Genomic DNA, 17,355 nt, shown 5'->3' on the forward strand with positions numbered 1-17,355 from the left:
CCTTTACAAATGTAAAAATTATTGCATGCTTCATGGCCAAACACGTGTAGGTATTGGGCCGAATTTGGCCTATGGAGCTGGAATCTGTGGCCACCCGCTCCAGGGCACCCTCGGGAACGGATTCCATTAAAGCACCTGCACTTACCTTGGAGACTGTTCACACCTACAGAAAACAGTGTGGTAACTGAGTAAATTGTCGAGTAAATGCTAAGTGCTTCCAGTCCTTTTTTGCCCAAGGAGCACCTACCTGTCTTTATCGGGCTGACTCCACATGTCCTTCAGACTGCATCCGTGTCACTTTCCTCTGGAAGGCAGCCCCACCCCCAGTCTGAATCTGTGACCTTTTCTGAGTATTCCCCTGGCACCTTGTACGCCCTGCACTGTGGCACTGATAGTCACACTCTTAGAATTGCCTGCTTGCTTCTCTGCACCGCTCGCCAGGCTCTGAGCACCAAGTGGGCAGGGCACGCGCTGCTCTTGCGCCCTTGTACTCCCAGCCGGTGGCACAGGGTAGGCTCTGTGGGTCATTAGTAAGTGAAGGAACAGCATGGATGAAAAGTAGAGAACGGCGGTCAGGGGACAGGTACCAGGGCCATCAGACCTGGGCTCAGATGATGGCTCGATCGTCGACAAATGCCTGGCCTTGGACAGGTTAGCTCACCTCTCTGCCTCGGCTCCTCTTCCGCGCACGGGGTAAGAGTGGTACCTCCATGAAGGATGATGGTGATGCCTGATGAGTTCGTGCGTCTAAAACACGTAAAGCCTGTGACATGATCCTGCACTGTGGCTCCAGCTGCCAGGGTTCCAGTTCCAGTTCCAACATCTACTAGCTGTGTGGTCTTGAGCAAGTCTCTTAACCTCTCTGTGTCTCAGTTTCCTCTTTTGAAAAATTGGCTGTTTGTGGCATCTAACTTACAGGGTTGTTATGGAGACTAGATGAGAAAATACATTTTAAATATTTAGAATAGTGGCTCGTTCCTTCTAAAGTCGGTAAGCGTTAACTACCAATTAATGAAGTGTGACTTGGGTCTTAGCTATTAATTCTACTATCCTTTCCTGTGTTCAGTATACAGTTTATAAGTGCCTTCCATGTGCCAGACCTGCAAAGTCTAAATAGGGTTTATTCTACCTTGACTCAAAACAATGTACGTAATTTGATTATAAAAATCCTGGAGAAGCTTCTTGATGCCCTGCTCTGCCTGTGTCATTCCTGATGGACTGAACGACTTTGAGTAAACCTCAGCATGTAATCTGTGCCTTAGAGATGTTCTTGGGTAGCACCATCCTCCTCGGAAACCTCTGTCCGAGAGCTAGGAGATTGCGATTCTCTAAATGCCTGTGCCTGCTGGCATTGCTGGATCCCTGTCTCCAGAAACAGAGGAACATGCCAGCCCGGGCCTGGCTCAGCTCAGAGAGGTGTTGTAATGAAGTCACTCATGGAAGGAATACAGAAACAAGGGTCCTTTCGGAGCGTGTGGGTGGTTCAGTCGGTTAAGTGTCTGCCTTCAGCTCAGGTCCTGATCCCAGGGTCCTGGGATCGAGCCCTGCATTGGGCTCTCTGCTCAGCAGGGAGTCTGCTTCTCCCTCTCCCCCTGCCTGCCGCTCCCCTGCTTACACTCTCTCTCTGTGTCAAATAAATAAATAAATAACTTTAAAGGAAAAAAAAAGAAAAGAAACAAGGGTTCTTTCAATATCTAAGCTGTTGTCATCATAAATGTCTAGAGTCTGTTCCTAAAAGCCAGGCTTTGTGTTTAAATTAGTTTCAACTTAAATTGACTTAATATTCACTACTCACCACATTTTAAGGTATTGTAGGGATCAACTGACCCAAATAATAATTATTCTTTTTACTTTTGCCGGTTCCCACCTATTTCCCATGTGAATGAATGCATCAGTACCGCCCAGCAAGCCTGTGGGCAAAATTTCCAGTGTGTTTGTTTATCACCGATGAGTTCGACTGATAACATTTTAAGCCTTAAAATTTATACATTTAGCTTTTTTCTCTGACAGGACAGACAGTTTACAGAAGAATCAAGACCTGGAATTTGAAAGAAATAGAGAACGATTTGAATTTTTAAAGGTATGGGCGGAGTTTGGTTCCATTGGTTGTTTCTCTATATACGTGGGTACAAGGAGAGGAGCCAAGGAGATGGGCTGCGTAGAAACGCACTGGGTATTCATCGTGTTCTTTCCGTTCTCGATCCTAGTGGGGTTCTCAGGCTTTTCGCAACATGCGGATTATCCCCCCTGGCTCAGGAATCATCCACCAGGTGAATCTGGAGTATTTGGCGAGAGTGGTATTTGATCACGATGGCTATTATTACCCAGACAGCCTCGTGGGCACGGATTCGCACACTACCATGATCGATGGTTTGGGTGTCCTCGGCTGGGGTGAGTATCGTTCCAGGTTCCTATTCCATACATGCTATGGAACATATAGAACATATTCCATATGTTCTATAGCGTGTAGCTTGATTTACACCGATACCAAAACATCCCGAGAGCATGACTTTGCATGATCTTTTGTCTTTTGTTTACTGCTGGATTTCCAGTGCCTAGAAAAGTATCTCATGCCTAGTAAGCACTCAATAATAATGTTTGGAAGAGTGAACTGGAGTAAAGGTTCGTGTCATTTAGAATAAATGCAAATCACCTGAGCTGTTTGTTGAAAATGGAGACTCCCGAACCCCATTCTGCACTTGGTATAGAATCAAGGGGATTGTGATACAGGTGTTCTGTCTGAGAAACACTTGTTAAAAATTCTTTAGAGGGAAATAGAGAAAAGATAGCTGTTCTATATAGAACCCAGATCTGCACTAGTAAAGCACTGTAATGGGGTTGGATTATGCTTGAGGGATGGAGTGAAGCACACTGAAAGCTTCTTCCATCCCACCTTCCTTGCAGGAGTGGGTGGAATCGAAGCAGAAGCCGTCATGCTGGGCCAGCCCATCAGCATGGTGCTTCCGCAGGTCATTGGCTACAAGCTGATGGGAAATCCCCACCCTCTGGTGACATCCACTGACATCGTGCTCACCATTACCAAGGTAACGATGGGCTGCTGCCTCTTCCGTGCTCTTGGACCGTCTCGGGGACAGACGGGAGCAAATGCAGGACGGAGTCCCTCTTGGTTTCCATGTGCTCTAGGAAACAGTATGTTGATGATTTTTAAAAAGAAGTGAGATAGGGGAGAGTTCTGTGGTTACGTTTTAGACATTTATGTTCATTTTAGTCTTCCGTGGCTGCGTGGATCCTTTTCTTCAAAAAAATATTTTGAAAGTGTGAAAGAGTTCAAATACACAGAAGTTAAAATGGCATTCATAGGCCCCACCACCTAGACTTAACAGATGGTAACATTTTGCCACATTTGCTTCCAAGCTCTCCCTGTGGGTATATTTTTTAAGAAATAAAATGAAATATTTATGGCTAAAGCCATCCTCCGCATTCCTAGAAATAACCGCTATCCCAAGGTTGTAAGACTCATTCCCAAGCGCGTGTTTATACTTTGACTACATTTTTCCACACGGTTCTTTATGTGTAAATAACAAACTGCTTCTGTGAATTTAAGGTCTGACTTTTTAAATTCCCTTCTCTGTATTCGAAGTTACATTATTGTAACAGATGTTTCTCCACGCTGGAAATAGTACTTTTTTTTCTTTTTCTTTAGCTTTTGCAAGAAATAATCTTGTGTGTGTGTGTGTGTGTGTGTGTGTGGTTTGCTTGCTTTGCAAAAGGACAAGAGTTTCATTTTGCAAGATTATTAGGAAAGTGATACTTTTTTATTATCACAAACGTATTTTTTTTCTGGTTGTATAGTTAGGAGGCTTGGAGTGTTAGGGATAGCTACTATCCTGTTAAAGGCCAAAAAATGTTTCTCTGTGATACAGTCTTTATGGAATTTGGAATTGCATTTGTTTGAATACTGTAGTTTATCACAGATATCTTTGCATTGTTCTCCAATGTAGAATAACATAGGACTTGCCCACAGAATGTAGCAGAAGTCCACCTAATCTAAAGAGCCTGTCTGTGCGGTTGTCCACACAGTCAGTGAAACTGGCTTCATGCAGGGCCAGGTGAGCCACGGAGGCCCCAGCCCTGGCTGATGGCATGTCTGGAAAAGAGATGGGAGTCAGACTGGCTAGATCTTTTGGTTACAATTAACTTGTTCAGGAAATGTGTTCATTATACCCTTGAAAATAAGCCTCTTAATTACTCAACTAACGCAAGACTAGGGTGAAAGAATTTATTTAATTTTTAGCACTTCTAGGTGCTTCCAGTGATCTCATTAGAGAAAAAGTCCTTCTCATTGTGGAAAACTTTTATTAATGTTATTTGTGTTTTGGGCATTCGTTTTTGTTTTTTGTTTTTTGTTTTGGTCATAATTGTTTGACATAATTTTAGATTTACAGGAGAGTTGATGTAAATACAGATAAAACAGGGAGTTCCTGTTACCTTTCTCCCAGCTTCCCCGAAGGTTAACATTTCACATAACCATGGTACATTAATCAAAATGAAGAACCTTGGTACGACACTATTAACTAACTAGAAACTTCTCCAGTTTTTTCAGTAATGACCCTTTTCTGTTCCAGAATCCAATCCTAAATTCCCCATATTTAGTTAGCATTACTTTTTAAATTTTATTTTTTAAAGTAATCAAAAATACGTTGGGCCAGTTTATCTTTTATGTTTACTCACCAGGCTAGTTTATAAGAATTACAAAGTGCTAGTTCTGCATTTGAAAGATGGGCTGTTGAGTCTGAAGCTTTTCTCTTGTTCTGCTGCTCAGCACCTGCGCCAGGTGGGGGTAGTGGGCAAATTTGTGGAGTTCTTCGGGCCAGGAGTAGCCCAGTTGTCCATTGCTGACCGAGCTACGATTGCGAACATGTGTCCAGAGTATGGAGCCACTGCTGCCTTTTTCCCGGTTGATGACGTTAGCGTCAAGTACCTGGTGCAGACAGGTAAGTGCAGACCCGTGAGAGCAGAAGGCCCTGGGTCAGGCGTCATGGAACTCGGAGGATCAGAGCGCTGCCTTCTGCCTCTGTCCCTCGGAGTGCACAGGGTCACATTTATTGGTTTTTTTTTTTTTTTTTTTTCTCTACGGAATCAAAATGGTTGTTGGGATTTCAGAAGCTATGACATAGACATGGTGTGGCCAATAGAAAAAGCTCAGATATTCTGGAAGCCTCGGTGTCTGTACTGGTCTTCTTCTACTAGTTATTTGACGGGAAGCAAGTCATCTTACTAACGAAGGTGTGCTCTCGTAATGACCTAAGCCTGAGGTCCTCTGAATGAAGGACGATGACCAAAGAGAGGGGGAGTATTTACAGGTAGGACCAGAATCTGCTTCAGAAATAGTCCAGATCAGTTAATGACCCCTAGTAAACAGCAGCATCAGCCAGAGAGTCAGAGTATTAGACAGAAAGTCGAAATACCAGCAAAGCTTTTAGTGTGTGTATAAGGGAAATTCACCTTACTTGTGCAATTGCTGGTGGAGAAAGTAATTAACCTCTATTACTTGTTATTTCTTAAAATACCCATTTAGGTCGTGATGAAGAAAAAGTAAAGCAGATGAAAAAGTATCTTCAAGCTGTAGGAATGTTTCGGGATTTCAGTGACTCCTCTCAAGACCCAGACTTTGCCCAGGTATGAGAGAGTGCATTTCCTTTCCCTTGAGGCTGTGATTTTAGTTGTGTATGTTTTTTTCTGAGGGGACGTACTTGTAGGAAATTAGTCACTGCCAAGTCATCACAGAAGAACAAGGCTGTAAAAGACTGAAGCAATTAAGAAGATAAGGAATTATAAACATAAAATAACTTCTTCCTTTTCTCCTGGCCATTGGGTTGAGTGTGTGACCGCTTTCTGACCTACTGATTGACCCCCTCGTGTGGAAGACCTTTGAAGAAGGGCTTCACCAGCAGGAGCAGGGCTGTTTAAAGGCTCGGCTCAGCACTGTAGATGGAAAAGAAATGGGGGTTAAGCAGAGCAATTAGTTCTGGGTTATCCAGTGACTTACCTTCATTCATTTCTGGGGAGCAAACTGAGTCCACATTTTTCTCAACAGGCAAGCCCAGAGGGTCACCTAGATGTGGGAGCCTGGTTTTGTTTCATGGCGTACTGAGGGAAGGAAATACTCGACTACACCCAGGCCCATTGCCTGGCATTGATGACTGAATGGTGGCATCCCACCAGCTCTACACTTTAGAAAAAAGTACAATGGTTTATGTATCACTTTTGTAGAAAACCCGTCTCAGACTAAGCTAGGCATTAGAAAGGATGCATTAGCTGCTTTGCAAAGATGAATGCCTAGAAGACGATGGCCAGCAGCTCGGCCCACTCCCTGGTCTCTCCGAGAGGTGACAAGGTTCCCTGCCTGTCCCATACCACTTACGTGCCCATCCTGACCTTTGGAAATTCATTCCTAAAGTATGAAGAACACTGAGTCCTTGTTTGTGAATGTGATGGTTTAGTTTGTTGTTGTGGTTGTGGTGTTTTCGGTTCTCGGGCCCAGCTTGCGTTTTCTTTCTGAGGGTACAGTGTCAGCTCTTGAGTTCCTTCTCTTTCGGGTGGACAGGTTGTGGAATTAAATTTGAGAACGGTCGTGCCTTGCTGCAGTGGACCAAAAAGGCCTCAGGACAAAGTTGCCGTGACTGACATGAAAAAGGACTTTGAGAGCTGCCTCGGAGCCAAGGTAGGGCCGGGGAGAAGCATATGGAGGTCCCCCGACCCAGGCCACACCCCAAGTCTTAGAGCCCACGCTGCTTTCCACCCACCAGCGATGAAGCTTCCCGAAGCCTGACGCTGAGGGCATTTCCTCTCCATCGTGAAGTCCTTGGTGCCTCTCCCGTTAGCCAAGAGCCACGCAGCTTCCTCAGAGCCCTTTACCGTCTGTGAACACAACTCAGCCCACCTTTTTAAAAGCACACCTGCTTTTCATATGACTCTCATCACACTGTGCATTCGACTTGCCCCAGCTTTTCTGGCTGTTGTACTTTCACTCATGCCCTGCCTCCACCCACCTGCATGGTTCCGCCCCCTCCCTTCATGTCGGGGTCCATCAGTCTCCACAGCATGGCCTCACATCTCAGAGCAGAAAGTCATTGGTCCCTCGTTTGAACCTTCATGGCATTTGATCTGAAACCCTTGGATGGCATCCATGTTCTTAAACTTACATTGCTGGTCCTTCATATTATTTGCAGGGCTGACTTCCCTTATTGGACCGTATATTTGAGTAGAGGATTTGTGTCAGAATCACCTTCGTACTCCACAAAGTACCTAGCATAACGTCTTGTACGCAGTAGGTTTTCAATGAACATCTCCCCAAATGATGATTAAGATATGTGATAAGTTTTATTCTTGGGCCACGAGCATGATACCACATAAACGTTCAGCTGTATTTGATTAGCCTTACTGACCATGATTAGTCGAGTCTGGCCAGAAGGACACATTTTTCTAAATTTCCATCATGTTAGAATCAGTGGCCTTGGTTCATATCCATGAAACTCTACAATAATGTCATCGGGTTTAGTTAGACTCACTTGGAACTAAATTTGTAATTGTAGCATTTTCGTTTTTGTGATGAGAAGAAAGTAATTGTTAATAGGACTTCAAAGCAGAGTAAGAGTCAGAAATTATGACTGCCTTTTATAAAGATTTAAAAATAATGGGGATACCTGGGTGGCTCAGTCAGTTAAGCATCTGCCTTCGGCTCAGGTCATGATCCCAGGGTCCTGGGATCGAGTCCCATGTCGGCTCCCTGCTCAGTGGGTAGCCTGCTTCTCCCTCTCCCTCAACCCCTCCCCCTAGCTTGTGCGCACTCTCTGTATCTCAAAAAAAAAAAAAAAAAAAAAATCTAAAAATAAAGAGGACTTTGATTTTTCTGTATAGCATTTCAGAGTTCACTGGCTGAGATATTTATGTTTTGTTAAAAATTGGCTTTTAAAATTATAGTTACCAAGGTATTTCTTTTTTCTTCTAAAGTGAGAACATTTCACTGTGTTTTTTTTTTTTCTTGCATTTTTTTTTTCTTCCCACAGCAAGGGTTTAAAGGATTCCAGGTTGCTCTGGACCATCATAATGACCATAAGACGTTTATCTATAATACTAGCGAGTTCACCCTTACTCATGGTTCTGTGGTCATCGCTGCCATTACTAGCTGCACAAACACCAGTAATCCATCCGTGATGTTAGGAGCAGGTGAGCGCATCTGAATCCCTCCCCGTGCTGATGTGGACATGTGGGCGGAAATCTTTCAAGACATGATCCTGGGGCTTACCTGAATCTACGCATAGTTCCCCGAACCTTGTCTTTTCCAGATGCAAAGATTTGTTGGCCCAGAAGTGTTTACACAATAACGGGTGTCCAAAGCAAAGTATTTAAAGTAGAATACATAATGCATACTAGTCTTTAGAATTAACGCAGGAAATAAGTAGAGGAAAGAAAAAATGAATTTCCGGTAAAGCTTAGAATCTTGTGTCAGACTCTAGAAGAAAGAAAACTGTTTTCAGTTCACAGATTAGTCTCTGTAAAACCCCTGATAGTTTTTGTACAGTGGACTTCAGTCTGTCTTAGAAGTATTGTAAGTGCATCTGAATTAGGACACAGGGCACTGGTTGATAAAACTTAACTTGGCTGTTGCGCAATTCTGGTCAATAGTTAATATTTACGTACAGAGTTTTGTTAGAAGTCTCTTTCATGTCCAGATTTTTTGATCATTCCCAAGAGTTCCTGTTGTGTCCGTAGACCAAAGATCATCCATCGAGGAGTTTTTTTTTTATAAAGTGCACAAGTACATAAGAAAACCTTCTTCGTCCAAGAATTCATCTGTCGATCCCTCAGCTTTTCACGTCTGGAGCAAACAAGTCTCCTTAAGTCACCAGCTTGTCTATGGCCTTTTGTGCCTTTTTACCCCCACTCTTCATTTCTTTCCAAATTCTGTGACATGTCATAAGAGAGCACCCAGTGTCTCTGTGATAGTCTCTGTATTTGCCAAAATTCCAGTGGCCTAGAGCTCTTGATTTTCTACTTCAGAAGAAATACCTGGGGACTAGATTCTTACTCAAGACTGACTGCACTCCTCACCAACCATTACACAGTTCATATCCTTTCAGAAAGGGCCCTACCAATTTTTTTCCATCCAAATAAAATGTAATTAGAAAGATTGCTTCACCCTCCAAAAGTTAAAAACTTATTCTGTAATATATTCCTAAATGTTTTTAGGTTTATCTCTTTAAAAAAAAAAAGCCTATCTTTTCGTTTCCATTTTGAGTTTACCGCGTTCGTGTAAATGACTTTGGGCCAGTGAGCTGTTGATTAGTGCTAGGCAGCAGAGATCGCAGACAGCGCCATGGACGGGGCTTTGTCAGGGGTGGCAGGTGACGCAGACCAAGGGGTGGGTCTCTTTCCCGAACCCGCCCTGGCACCTAGAGTGGGCGGCCACCCCACGCTGTCTCGGTGTTTACCATTTCACAGGACTGTTAGCAAAGAAAGCTGTGACTGCCGGCCTGAACGTGAAGCCTTACATCAAAACTAGCCTGTCTCCTGGAAGCGGGGTGGTCACCTACTACCTGCGAGAGAGCGGGGTCATGCCGTTTCTGTCCCAGCTGGGGTGAGGAGGAATTTTCTTTCACACCATCGCTTCGGTTGTATTTATTCCACATGTTTCTCAGGTGTTACCTTGTAACACACGTCAGCTTATCTGATGGTATCTAATGAGTCTTGCAGCTGGCGAGTAGATTTAAATCAGAGGTCTCTAGAACTGTCCCCAGCACAGCGGCTCGCTGAGACTCACTCTCCGTCCTGCTTCTCTTCCGGCGCCTAGCTTTGACGTGGTGGGCTACGGTTGCATGACCTGCATCGGCAACAGTGGGCCCTTACCCGAACCTGTGGTCGAAGCCATCACGCAGGTAATGGTCGAGGAGTCTGTGGGGCTTCGGAGCTGTTGGCTCGTTCCATATGGTGTGCGACCAGAATGCTGGTCATCTCAGGAAGACCCAGCGCAGTAGGGGATGTGTTTAGACGTATGGTCTTTGGAGTCAAGCTAACCTGACTAGCTCTTGACCTCGTGCCTCAGTTTTCCCAGCTATAAATTGGGGATGATGATAGCACCTGTTTCGCAGAGTTGTGAGCACAGAGATGACTGGGTGTGAAGGACCTGGCGCAGTGCCTGGCACGCATGGGCTCTTGGACTACAGATGGCTCCAGAGCTGTGTGTCCCTCGTCATCTGAAAACTGGCACAGAGTCACACATGTCTCCACGCAAATAGTGCAATCAAAACTACATTGCATGGGCTTGATTTTTGTCCCATAAATTCTGTAGCGTTGAGAAGCACGATTTGGTTTGCATGAATTACGGAACAACAGAGGTCAGTGTGGTTTCCTTTAGCTTTCAACTGTTGGACTTTCCCTCCTGCTCTCAGGCCCTGGGTGGCGAAATCGCCACGAGGTTGCCCTGTGATGCACCTGGGATTTCCTCGGGAGCAGAAACCATGTCTCTTGGTGTCCTTTGACCCAGAGTGTCTCCCCAAGGATACCCGTGCATGCTCTTCTCCCCACAGGCAGAGGACCAGGTGAAAGGGAGGTTAAAGAACCCCCCCCATGATGGGAGAGTTCAGCAGGTGGCCTAAGACAAAAGCCTGGGCAGCCCCTTCTCCATGTGACCTGATCTTTCTCTTGCCGGGCACAGGGAGACCTGGTCGCTGTTGGAGTACTCTCTGGGAACAGGAATTTTGAAGGTCGAGTCCACCCCAATACCCGGGCCAACTATTTAGCCTCTCCGCCCTTGGTGATAGCCTATGCGATTGCTGGGACCATCAGGATCAACTTTGAGAAGGAGCCACTGGGTAAGATGTCGGTTGTGTGGCTGTCCTTGTTTGTTTGTTTGTTTTCCGGTGAACTTGAAAATACTACTGTAGGAAAAGTAACCACTTTGGTTAATAAATAACGAGGCATAGAACTAACAAAGATGAGGAGAGTCTTTTCTTTTTTCCCCCATACACGGCGAAGACAGAACTGGAACAGACAAGAATTGACTGAAGGACGAGGGACGACAAAAGGAAAAAAATCCGAAAAGTCAGAGAAAGCGTGCTATTCTGGCTTCTTCCCCAGTTCTCTTTCTAGCTCCTGCTTTGATCTAATGCGGGGCACTGTTTTAACGTATCCAGCGTAGGAACACGTCCCAGGTAGTTCACCTTCCCCAGATCTGGAGAAATGACGCTTTGTTTCCTTTCCTCTGGAGGTCGCTGTGTCCTCCTCCATCTGTTCTCAGTAGATTAAATAATACGAAAACAGCACCCCTTCAACTGAAATTACCACCAGAGCTATAGTTGATGCTCATTATGTGTGGATTGGATATTTGCAAATTTGCCTCTTCACTAACATGTACTTTAGCCCCCGAATCAAGACTCATCTTGCCTCCATGGCCATTTCCGGACACGTACAGAGGGGTGAAGACTTGACTCCACGTGCGCGTTCTCAGCTGCAGCCGAGCGAGGCAGGGCTCTGCCTTCTCCTCTCAGCTCTCATACTGTAAACACTTATCCTGTCCGTGCTCTGTGTAGTGCCATGTTTTTCCACATTCTTGTGGTTTTGGTGATTTCACTTTTTTTTTAAAGATTTTATTTATTTATTTGACAGAGATAGAGACAGCCAGTGAGAGAGGGAACACAAGCAGGGGGAGTGGGAGAGGAAGAAGCAGGCTCATAGCGGAGGAGCCCGATGTGGGGCTCGATCCCAGGACTCTGGGATCACGCCCTGAGCCGAAGGCAGACGCCTAATGACTGAGCCACCCAGGTGCTCCATCGTGATTTCACTTTTTATTTTTATTTTTTTTATTTTTATTTTTTTAAAGATTTTATTTATTTATTTGACAGAGATAGAGACAGCCAGCGAGAGAGGGAACACAGCAGGCGAGTGGGAGAGGAAGAAGCAGGCTCCCAGCAGAGGAGCCTGATGTGGGGCTCGATCCCAGAACGCCGGGATCACGCCCTGAGCCGAAGGCAGACGCTCAACCGCTGTGCCACCCAGGCGCCCCGTGATTTCACTTTTTAAAACAGCCCCCAAGCCTAGTGCCGAAGTGCTGTCTAGAGTACGGAGGCCGAGGAGGCTGGGGGGTGCCTTGTGGGAGGCAGACCTTGTTCAAGGCATGAGTTGTAGTGCTGCTGGCTGGGACGTCAGCATGAACGCATCAGCAAGATGTACTAGGTAAGCTGTCTTGAAGCAGAAGCACACATGAAGCAAGGTTACGTATTGATCAGGTGCCAAAAACATTGTGAGGAGAGCCTGTCAGGAGCCTAACACACATCCCCCGGCACCAGGGATTCACGCTTCATGACAGAGTTTGCATGGACTTCACAGAACGTGTCTACCATGGAGAATGGGATTTGACTGGATGGATTCATGAAAACGGGGTATTAAATGCAGTTGTTCTCCTTAATTAACTTGTTTTCTGCAGGGGTCAATGCAAAGGGACAAGAGGTATTTCTGAAAGATATCTGGCCAACCAGAGACGAGATCCAGGCGGTGGAGCGGCAGTACGTGATCCCCGGCATGTTTAAGGAGGTCTACCAGAAGATAGAGGTAGGTCCCGCCCGCTCTGCCCTCACGGGTCCAGGGAACAGCCACCCCTTTGTGGCATCTCTGCAGACCCCGAGGCCGATGGCAGTGGACACTAAAGAAAGTCACGTTTCTTTCTTCAGATAACGAAGGAAGTGGTTCTCAGTCCTTTTCTCCTGTGACTTACATTTTCGCACACCCCACACTCCCCAGCCGTTCCCCGATTTGGACAAGGCCCCAGATTTGGCTGCAGCCCGAAGCAGGGAGGCCTCAGGTTGTGTGTGATTCCTAGCCAGCTCGCCGTAACCGCCCCCTCCTCAGACCCCTGGCTGTTATGTCAGCTGTGGGTGAGGGGTCCCGGGTGTCACTCTAGCATGTCACTGAGGTAGCGTTCATTGGTTGCATGCACCTCTCAGAATTATTTGGATGCTTAAAAAAAATTAAAAAGCCACTGAGGAAAAAGCACCAAACTACTGAAATAAATAAACCTTTCTGTGCATTTGACAAATAGGGAGAAAATGTGTGGGGCTCAGTATCATTTTCCGAGACCCTTAGATGTTATTCCTTTCTCTGCTTTCTGTGTTAGGCTGACCCAAGGAACGCTGACTGGGGCTTGGGTTTGACATAAGAGAGCAGACTCTCTGGGGAAGAGGGTCCAATGGGGTCATATTCATGCACTATGCCCTCCCACAGGTTGCACATCGGGACATGGTACGAGCAAGTTTGTTGGGTGCTGGGTTAAATGCATTTCTCCAAAGGCTGAGGTCATGGCCTCGTGGACGGTTCAAGCTGACTTTAATGCTTAGCAGCTGTCACTTGCTATCCAGTGTCCACACGACCTGGACATCTACTTCCCCAAATCTTCAGAGAGTACATGATTCCCCCTTTGGTACAATCTGGATTATTGTCTCCTAAGTTATGTCTATGGGTAAGTTATCTCTTGCTGTGCAACAAATTTTCCCAAAACTTAGAAATCGCGTTCATTAAATCTCATGGTTTCTGCGGATCAGAAATCATGTGTGGCTTACCTGGGCGCCTCTGCCTTCACAAGGCTCCAACCAAGGTGTCCTCTGGTGCTTCAGCTCATTGGAAGGCTCAGCTGGGGAAGGGTCCACTTCCAAGGCCACTCGAGTGGTTGTTGGCAGGATAATAATGCTTCACAGCTGTCCGACTGAGGGCCTCAGTTCCCTGCTGACAGTTCGCTAGAGGCCTCCCCCATTGCCTTGCTCGGGGGTCTCTTCACAGCTCACAGCATGGTCCTGGCTTCTATCAGAGCAAGGGGGAAGGGGTGAGACAGAAGGCAGTCTGTTTATAACCTAATCTCGGAAACGAGTCACCAGGCTCGGCCCACACTCAGCAGGAAGCGATCGCTCAAGGGTGTGCATGCCAGAAAGGTCGGGGGCAGGTCCTTGGGGCCATCTTCGAGGCTGCCTGTCACAGTGTATATGTATTTTTAAGTCATCTGGCATGACGTCTTAGTGTAAAGGAGCTCTTGCGTGTGACTAGAATAAGAACTGTTTGGGTTTGGTTTTACGGAAGTACAGTTGACACACAATGTCACATTGGTGTCAGGTGTACAGCATCGTGATCGGACGACTCTGTGCATTACCCAAGTGTAGCTACCGTCTGTCACCATTCTACACTATTACAATACCGTTGACTGAATTCCCTACGCTGTACCTTTCATCCCCGTGACTTCTTCATTCCACAACTGGAAGCCTGTACCTCCTCCTCCCTTGTACCCCTTTTTTGCCCATCCTCGCACCTCCCCTCCCCTCTGGCAACCATCAGTTCTCTGAGTTTATGGATCTGTTTGTGCCTTGTTAGTTTTCTTTTTTAGATTCCACATGTCAGGGAGATCACGGTGTCTGTCTTTGACTGTTTCACTTGGCGTACCTAGAGGGTACTGTGCTAAGAATGATTTTTTATTGTGCTCTTAGAATATGTAATTTCTGCTTACATGTCGAACTTTCCTTAGAGTGGAATGTGATAAGATTTGCTTTTCTTTCTTTTATCTTTTTTATTGTTGGTAAGACCGTGAATGAAAGCTGGAACGCCTTAGCAGCCCCATCGGACAAGCTATATTGCTGGAACCCCAAATCTACATACATTAAGTCGCCACCATTCTTTGAAAACCTGGTATGACTTTTTTATTTTTAACAAAATAAGTTTTTCAAATGTTTCTTCATAAAGTCTACTTGATTACCTTCTGCTCTTGCTGTAACTGCACCTTCCATTGAAACCTTTACAAACCCAAGCAGACAATACGGCGAGAGCTCTGAGAAGCTGGCGTATTTGGCTCTAGTGGACTTGCAGTGTCTCCGTCCTGTGGCTGTGCAGACACGCCGTGGCCGTCCCGTACCACCTGGACATAGACTCAGAAAAGTCTGAGGACTGACTGTCCCAGCAAAACATCCCTGGGCCTGCTAGATTTAAACCTTATACTCAAAACAACAAGGGAAATCTTACTGATGACTGATGATCAAGGAGTCCATGCTCCCCGGGTGGGAAGAGGAGGGGAATAGAAGCCAGGGTTCTAGCTGTCCTCAGCATCTGAGTTCCCTGGATGTGGAGACAGAGAAGGTCATTTGCGGCTGCATCTCTGTCTTTTGAGGGAATAGTCCCAATACTTTGCCTCCCTTCAAGGGTGGGGTGTGAATGTTTTGAGTAAATTCACCTGGCTTCTCTAAGCACCCCTGATAAAATGAAAAAACCTAGAATTTTCTGTGCAGCGATGTAGGTCTGTCATCCGGTTCAGGTCCACGGAGGACCGTGGAAACTGTTGAGACTCCCCTGGTGACTTGCTGCAGAAAACCTGAGCCGGCGCTAACTTGCTGTGTTCTTTGCTAGACTTTGGATATCCAGCCCCCGAAGTCTATAGTGGATGCCTACGTGCTGTTAAATTTGGGGGATTCTGTGACAACCGACCACATCTCTCCGGCTGGAAATATCGCGAGAAACAGCCCCGCCGCTCGCTACTTAACTAACAGAGGGTAAGTGTGAGTGAGGGGAAGAAAGACTGAAAGGCAAAAATGGAGTGAATGAGGCCAGTATTTCTTTTCACATGTTCTCTTTTGAATCAGACACTGGTTTTTCACCAAACCCTGAGGCTTGAAAACCAGTCATCCGTTCTGTGTGCTGCTTCCCCGCGTCCTTGGGAGATGCCGTCAGCACAGAAACCCCAGCAGAGGGGACCTTCCTTCTGCGCAAGTGTCCCCCTTAGAGTCCAGGCCCTGCTCTCCGCCTGCGGCGTACTCGGCGGGGGGTCCCCTGCCCTGCGCCGCTGCTGACGCACCCAGTGACCGATCCTTCAGTCACAGACTGACTTTAACGGGGACTCTACCGTGTCATCTGCTGTGCTCTAATACGCCGACAGTGATCGGAGCCCGTGCCACATCGGACGTTCCACGGGAATCAACCGGAAGAGAAACATTCCTGGCTTCCGGCCGCACCTCCCGTATCAGCGTCTTCAGGGATGGGCCCAGAGCTGACCTAAGAACAAACCCAACACCTTTTTTGTTCTTTCTTTACTTCTTTCCTTTTTCTTTTTCGGTCAGTGGGAGAGGGAGACGGCCTTGGCCCCATCTCACTTCCCTGGTGGCTGCGGTGTTTTCTTCACGCCCCTCGGTCCTACTGAGCCTCACTCAGTCTCGCCCCCTCCTGGTGCGTCCTATGGGACAGTCACCTTCAGAGCAAAAGTACTGCACGTTCCCCAGAGATGGGAGTGCTGTGAGTCTCGGAACCTAGCCCACCTCTAGAGCAGGGGACACACGAGTCTGTCTCAAGATTTTTTTTTAACATGGGGCAACAACTGTATTAAAGGTACAGGGACTTCGTACACACGGACACCTGTGGTGAGATTGTGAAGGGACATGATTGTACTTTGAATGGGAGACCTAAGTGCATCGTTGAGCAAACAAGGGCAGGTGATATTCGAGAGGGGTCAGCAATCCCTGTTCTTCCCCCTCCCCCACACCACTGTAGCTACACTGGCGGCTGCCTTGTTTGCTGAATGTTCCGGGCAAGGCCAAATACCCTTCTGCCTGAGAGCCTTTGGTTGAGCTGGCTGTTTTTTCCTGTTGGATGCTCTTCCCCAAAATATCTGTCCGGCTAACTCCCTTGCCAGTTCAAGTCCTCCTCCATGAGGTCGCCCCCACCCACCGTACTCCTGTTCTCTTCGTCTTGATCTACTTTTTTCCCCTCAGTTATTAACCACAATCTAGTAACACTTATGTAAGATGCTCATTTTTGTATTATGATTCTTTCTTTGTCTCCGCCTTTTAGAATGTAAGCCCTGCAAAGGCAGGAATCTTCATCCTCAAGCCCCGAAAACAGTTCTTAGCACATAGCTGGTGCTCAATAAAGAGTTCTTGAATGAATGAATGAATGAATGAGTGAATAGGAGAAAAGGATTCACAAACAGAGAAACATAGAGGTTGAGGCCGGAGAAAGAAACTAAGGAAACAAGCAGTGACCAATACTTTTTTTGGTTGGTGATTGTTGACACTTTTGAGACATGGACTCTTTAGGGAATTGAATGAAAAGAAGTATCATACTTTCCCGGAAAAGTGCACCTATCCCCAGCATATTCTGGATACAGTTTCAGGAGTCTGTAGACACGCTCACCTGCCCCTAAAGCCTAACCTCTCTCAATCTCCAGATCACATCTCACTGTGAGATCAGATTACCCCTCACACACACGTCCTAGCATTTTAAGAAACAGCCCAGTGAGCTGATCGCTGTGTTAATTGTAAGATGGTCCTGCTGTCACAAAGTGTCCTTTCACTGGGCCCACAGACAGGATTTTTC

At 46.4% G+C, this 17,355-nt stretch overlaps 1 protein-coding gene across 1 annotated transcript in view; it reads left to right on the plus strand.

The window, feature by feature from the left end:
- ACO1 (aconitase 1) overlaps nucleotides 1–17,355 on the plus strand; it is a 54,364-nt gene that overhangs the window by 28,123 nt on the left and 8,886 nt on the right. The window contains exons 5-17 of the mRNA XM_040631497.1: nucleotides 2,011–2,080; nucleotides 2,208–2,391; nucleotides 2,905–3,044; nucleotides 4,784–4,955; nucleotides 5,540–5,640; nucleotides 6,569–6,685; nucleotides 8,031–8,190; nucleotides 9,466–9,601; nucleotides 9,815–9,899; nucleotides 10,679–10,835; nucleotides 12,446–12,570; nucleotides 14,581–14,685; nucleotides 15,397–15,539. Coding sequence (XP_040487431.1) covers nucleotides 2,011–2,080; nucleotides 2,208–2,391; nucleotides 2,905–3,044; nucleotides 4,784–4,955; nucleotides 5,540–5,640; nucleotides 6,569–6,685; nucleotides 8,031–8,190; nucleotides 9,466–9,601; nucleotides 9,815–9,899; nucleotides 10,679–10,835; nucleotides 12,446–12,570; nucleotides 14,581–14,685; nucleotides 15,397–15,539 — 1,695 coding nt within the window. The remainder of the gene's footprint in view (nucleotides 1–2,010; nucleotides 2,081–2,207; nucleotides 2,392–2,904; nucleotides 3,045–4,783; nucleotides 4,956–5,539; nucleotides 5,641–6,568; nucleotides 6,686–8,030; nucleotides 8,191–9,465; nucleotides 9,602–9,814; nucleotides 9,900–10,678; nucleotides 10,836–12,445; nucleotides 12,571–14,580; nucleotides 14,686–15,396; nucleotides 15,540–17,355) is intronic.

Source organism: Ursus maritimus, unplaced genomic scaffold (assembly GCF_017311325.1).
Source record: "Ursus maritimus isolate PB19 unplaced genomic scaffold, ASM1731132v1 scaffold_17, whole genome shotgun sequence".
Taxonomy (NCBI): domain Eukaryota; kingdom Metazoa; phylum Chordata; class Mammalia; order Carnivora; family Ursidae; genus Ursus; species Ursus maritimus.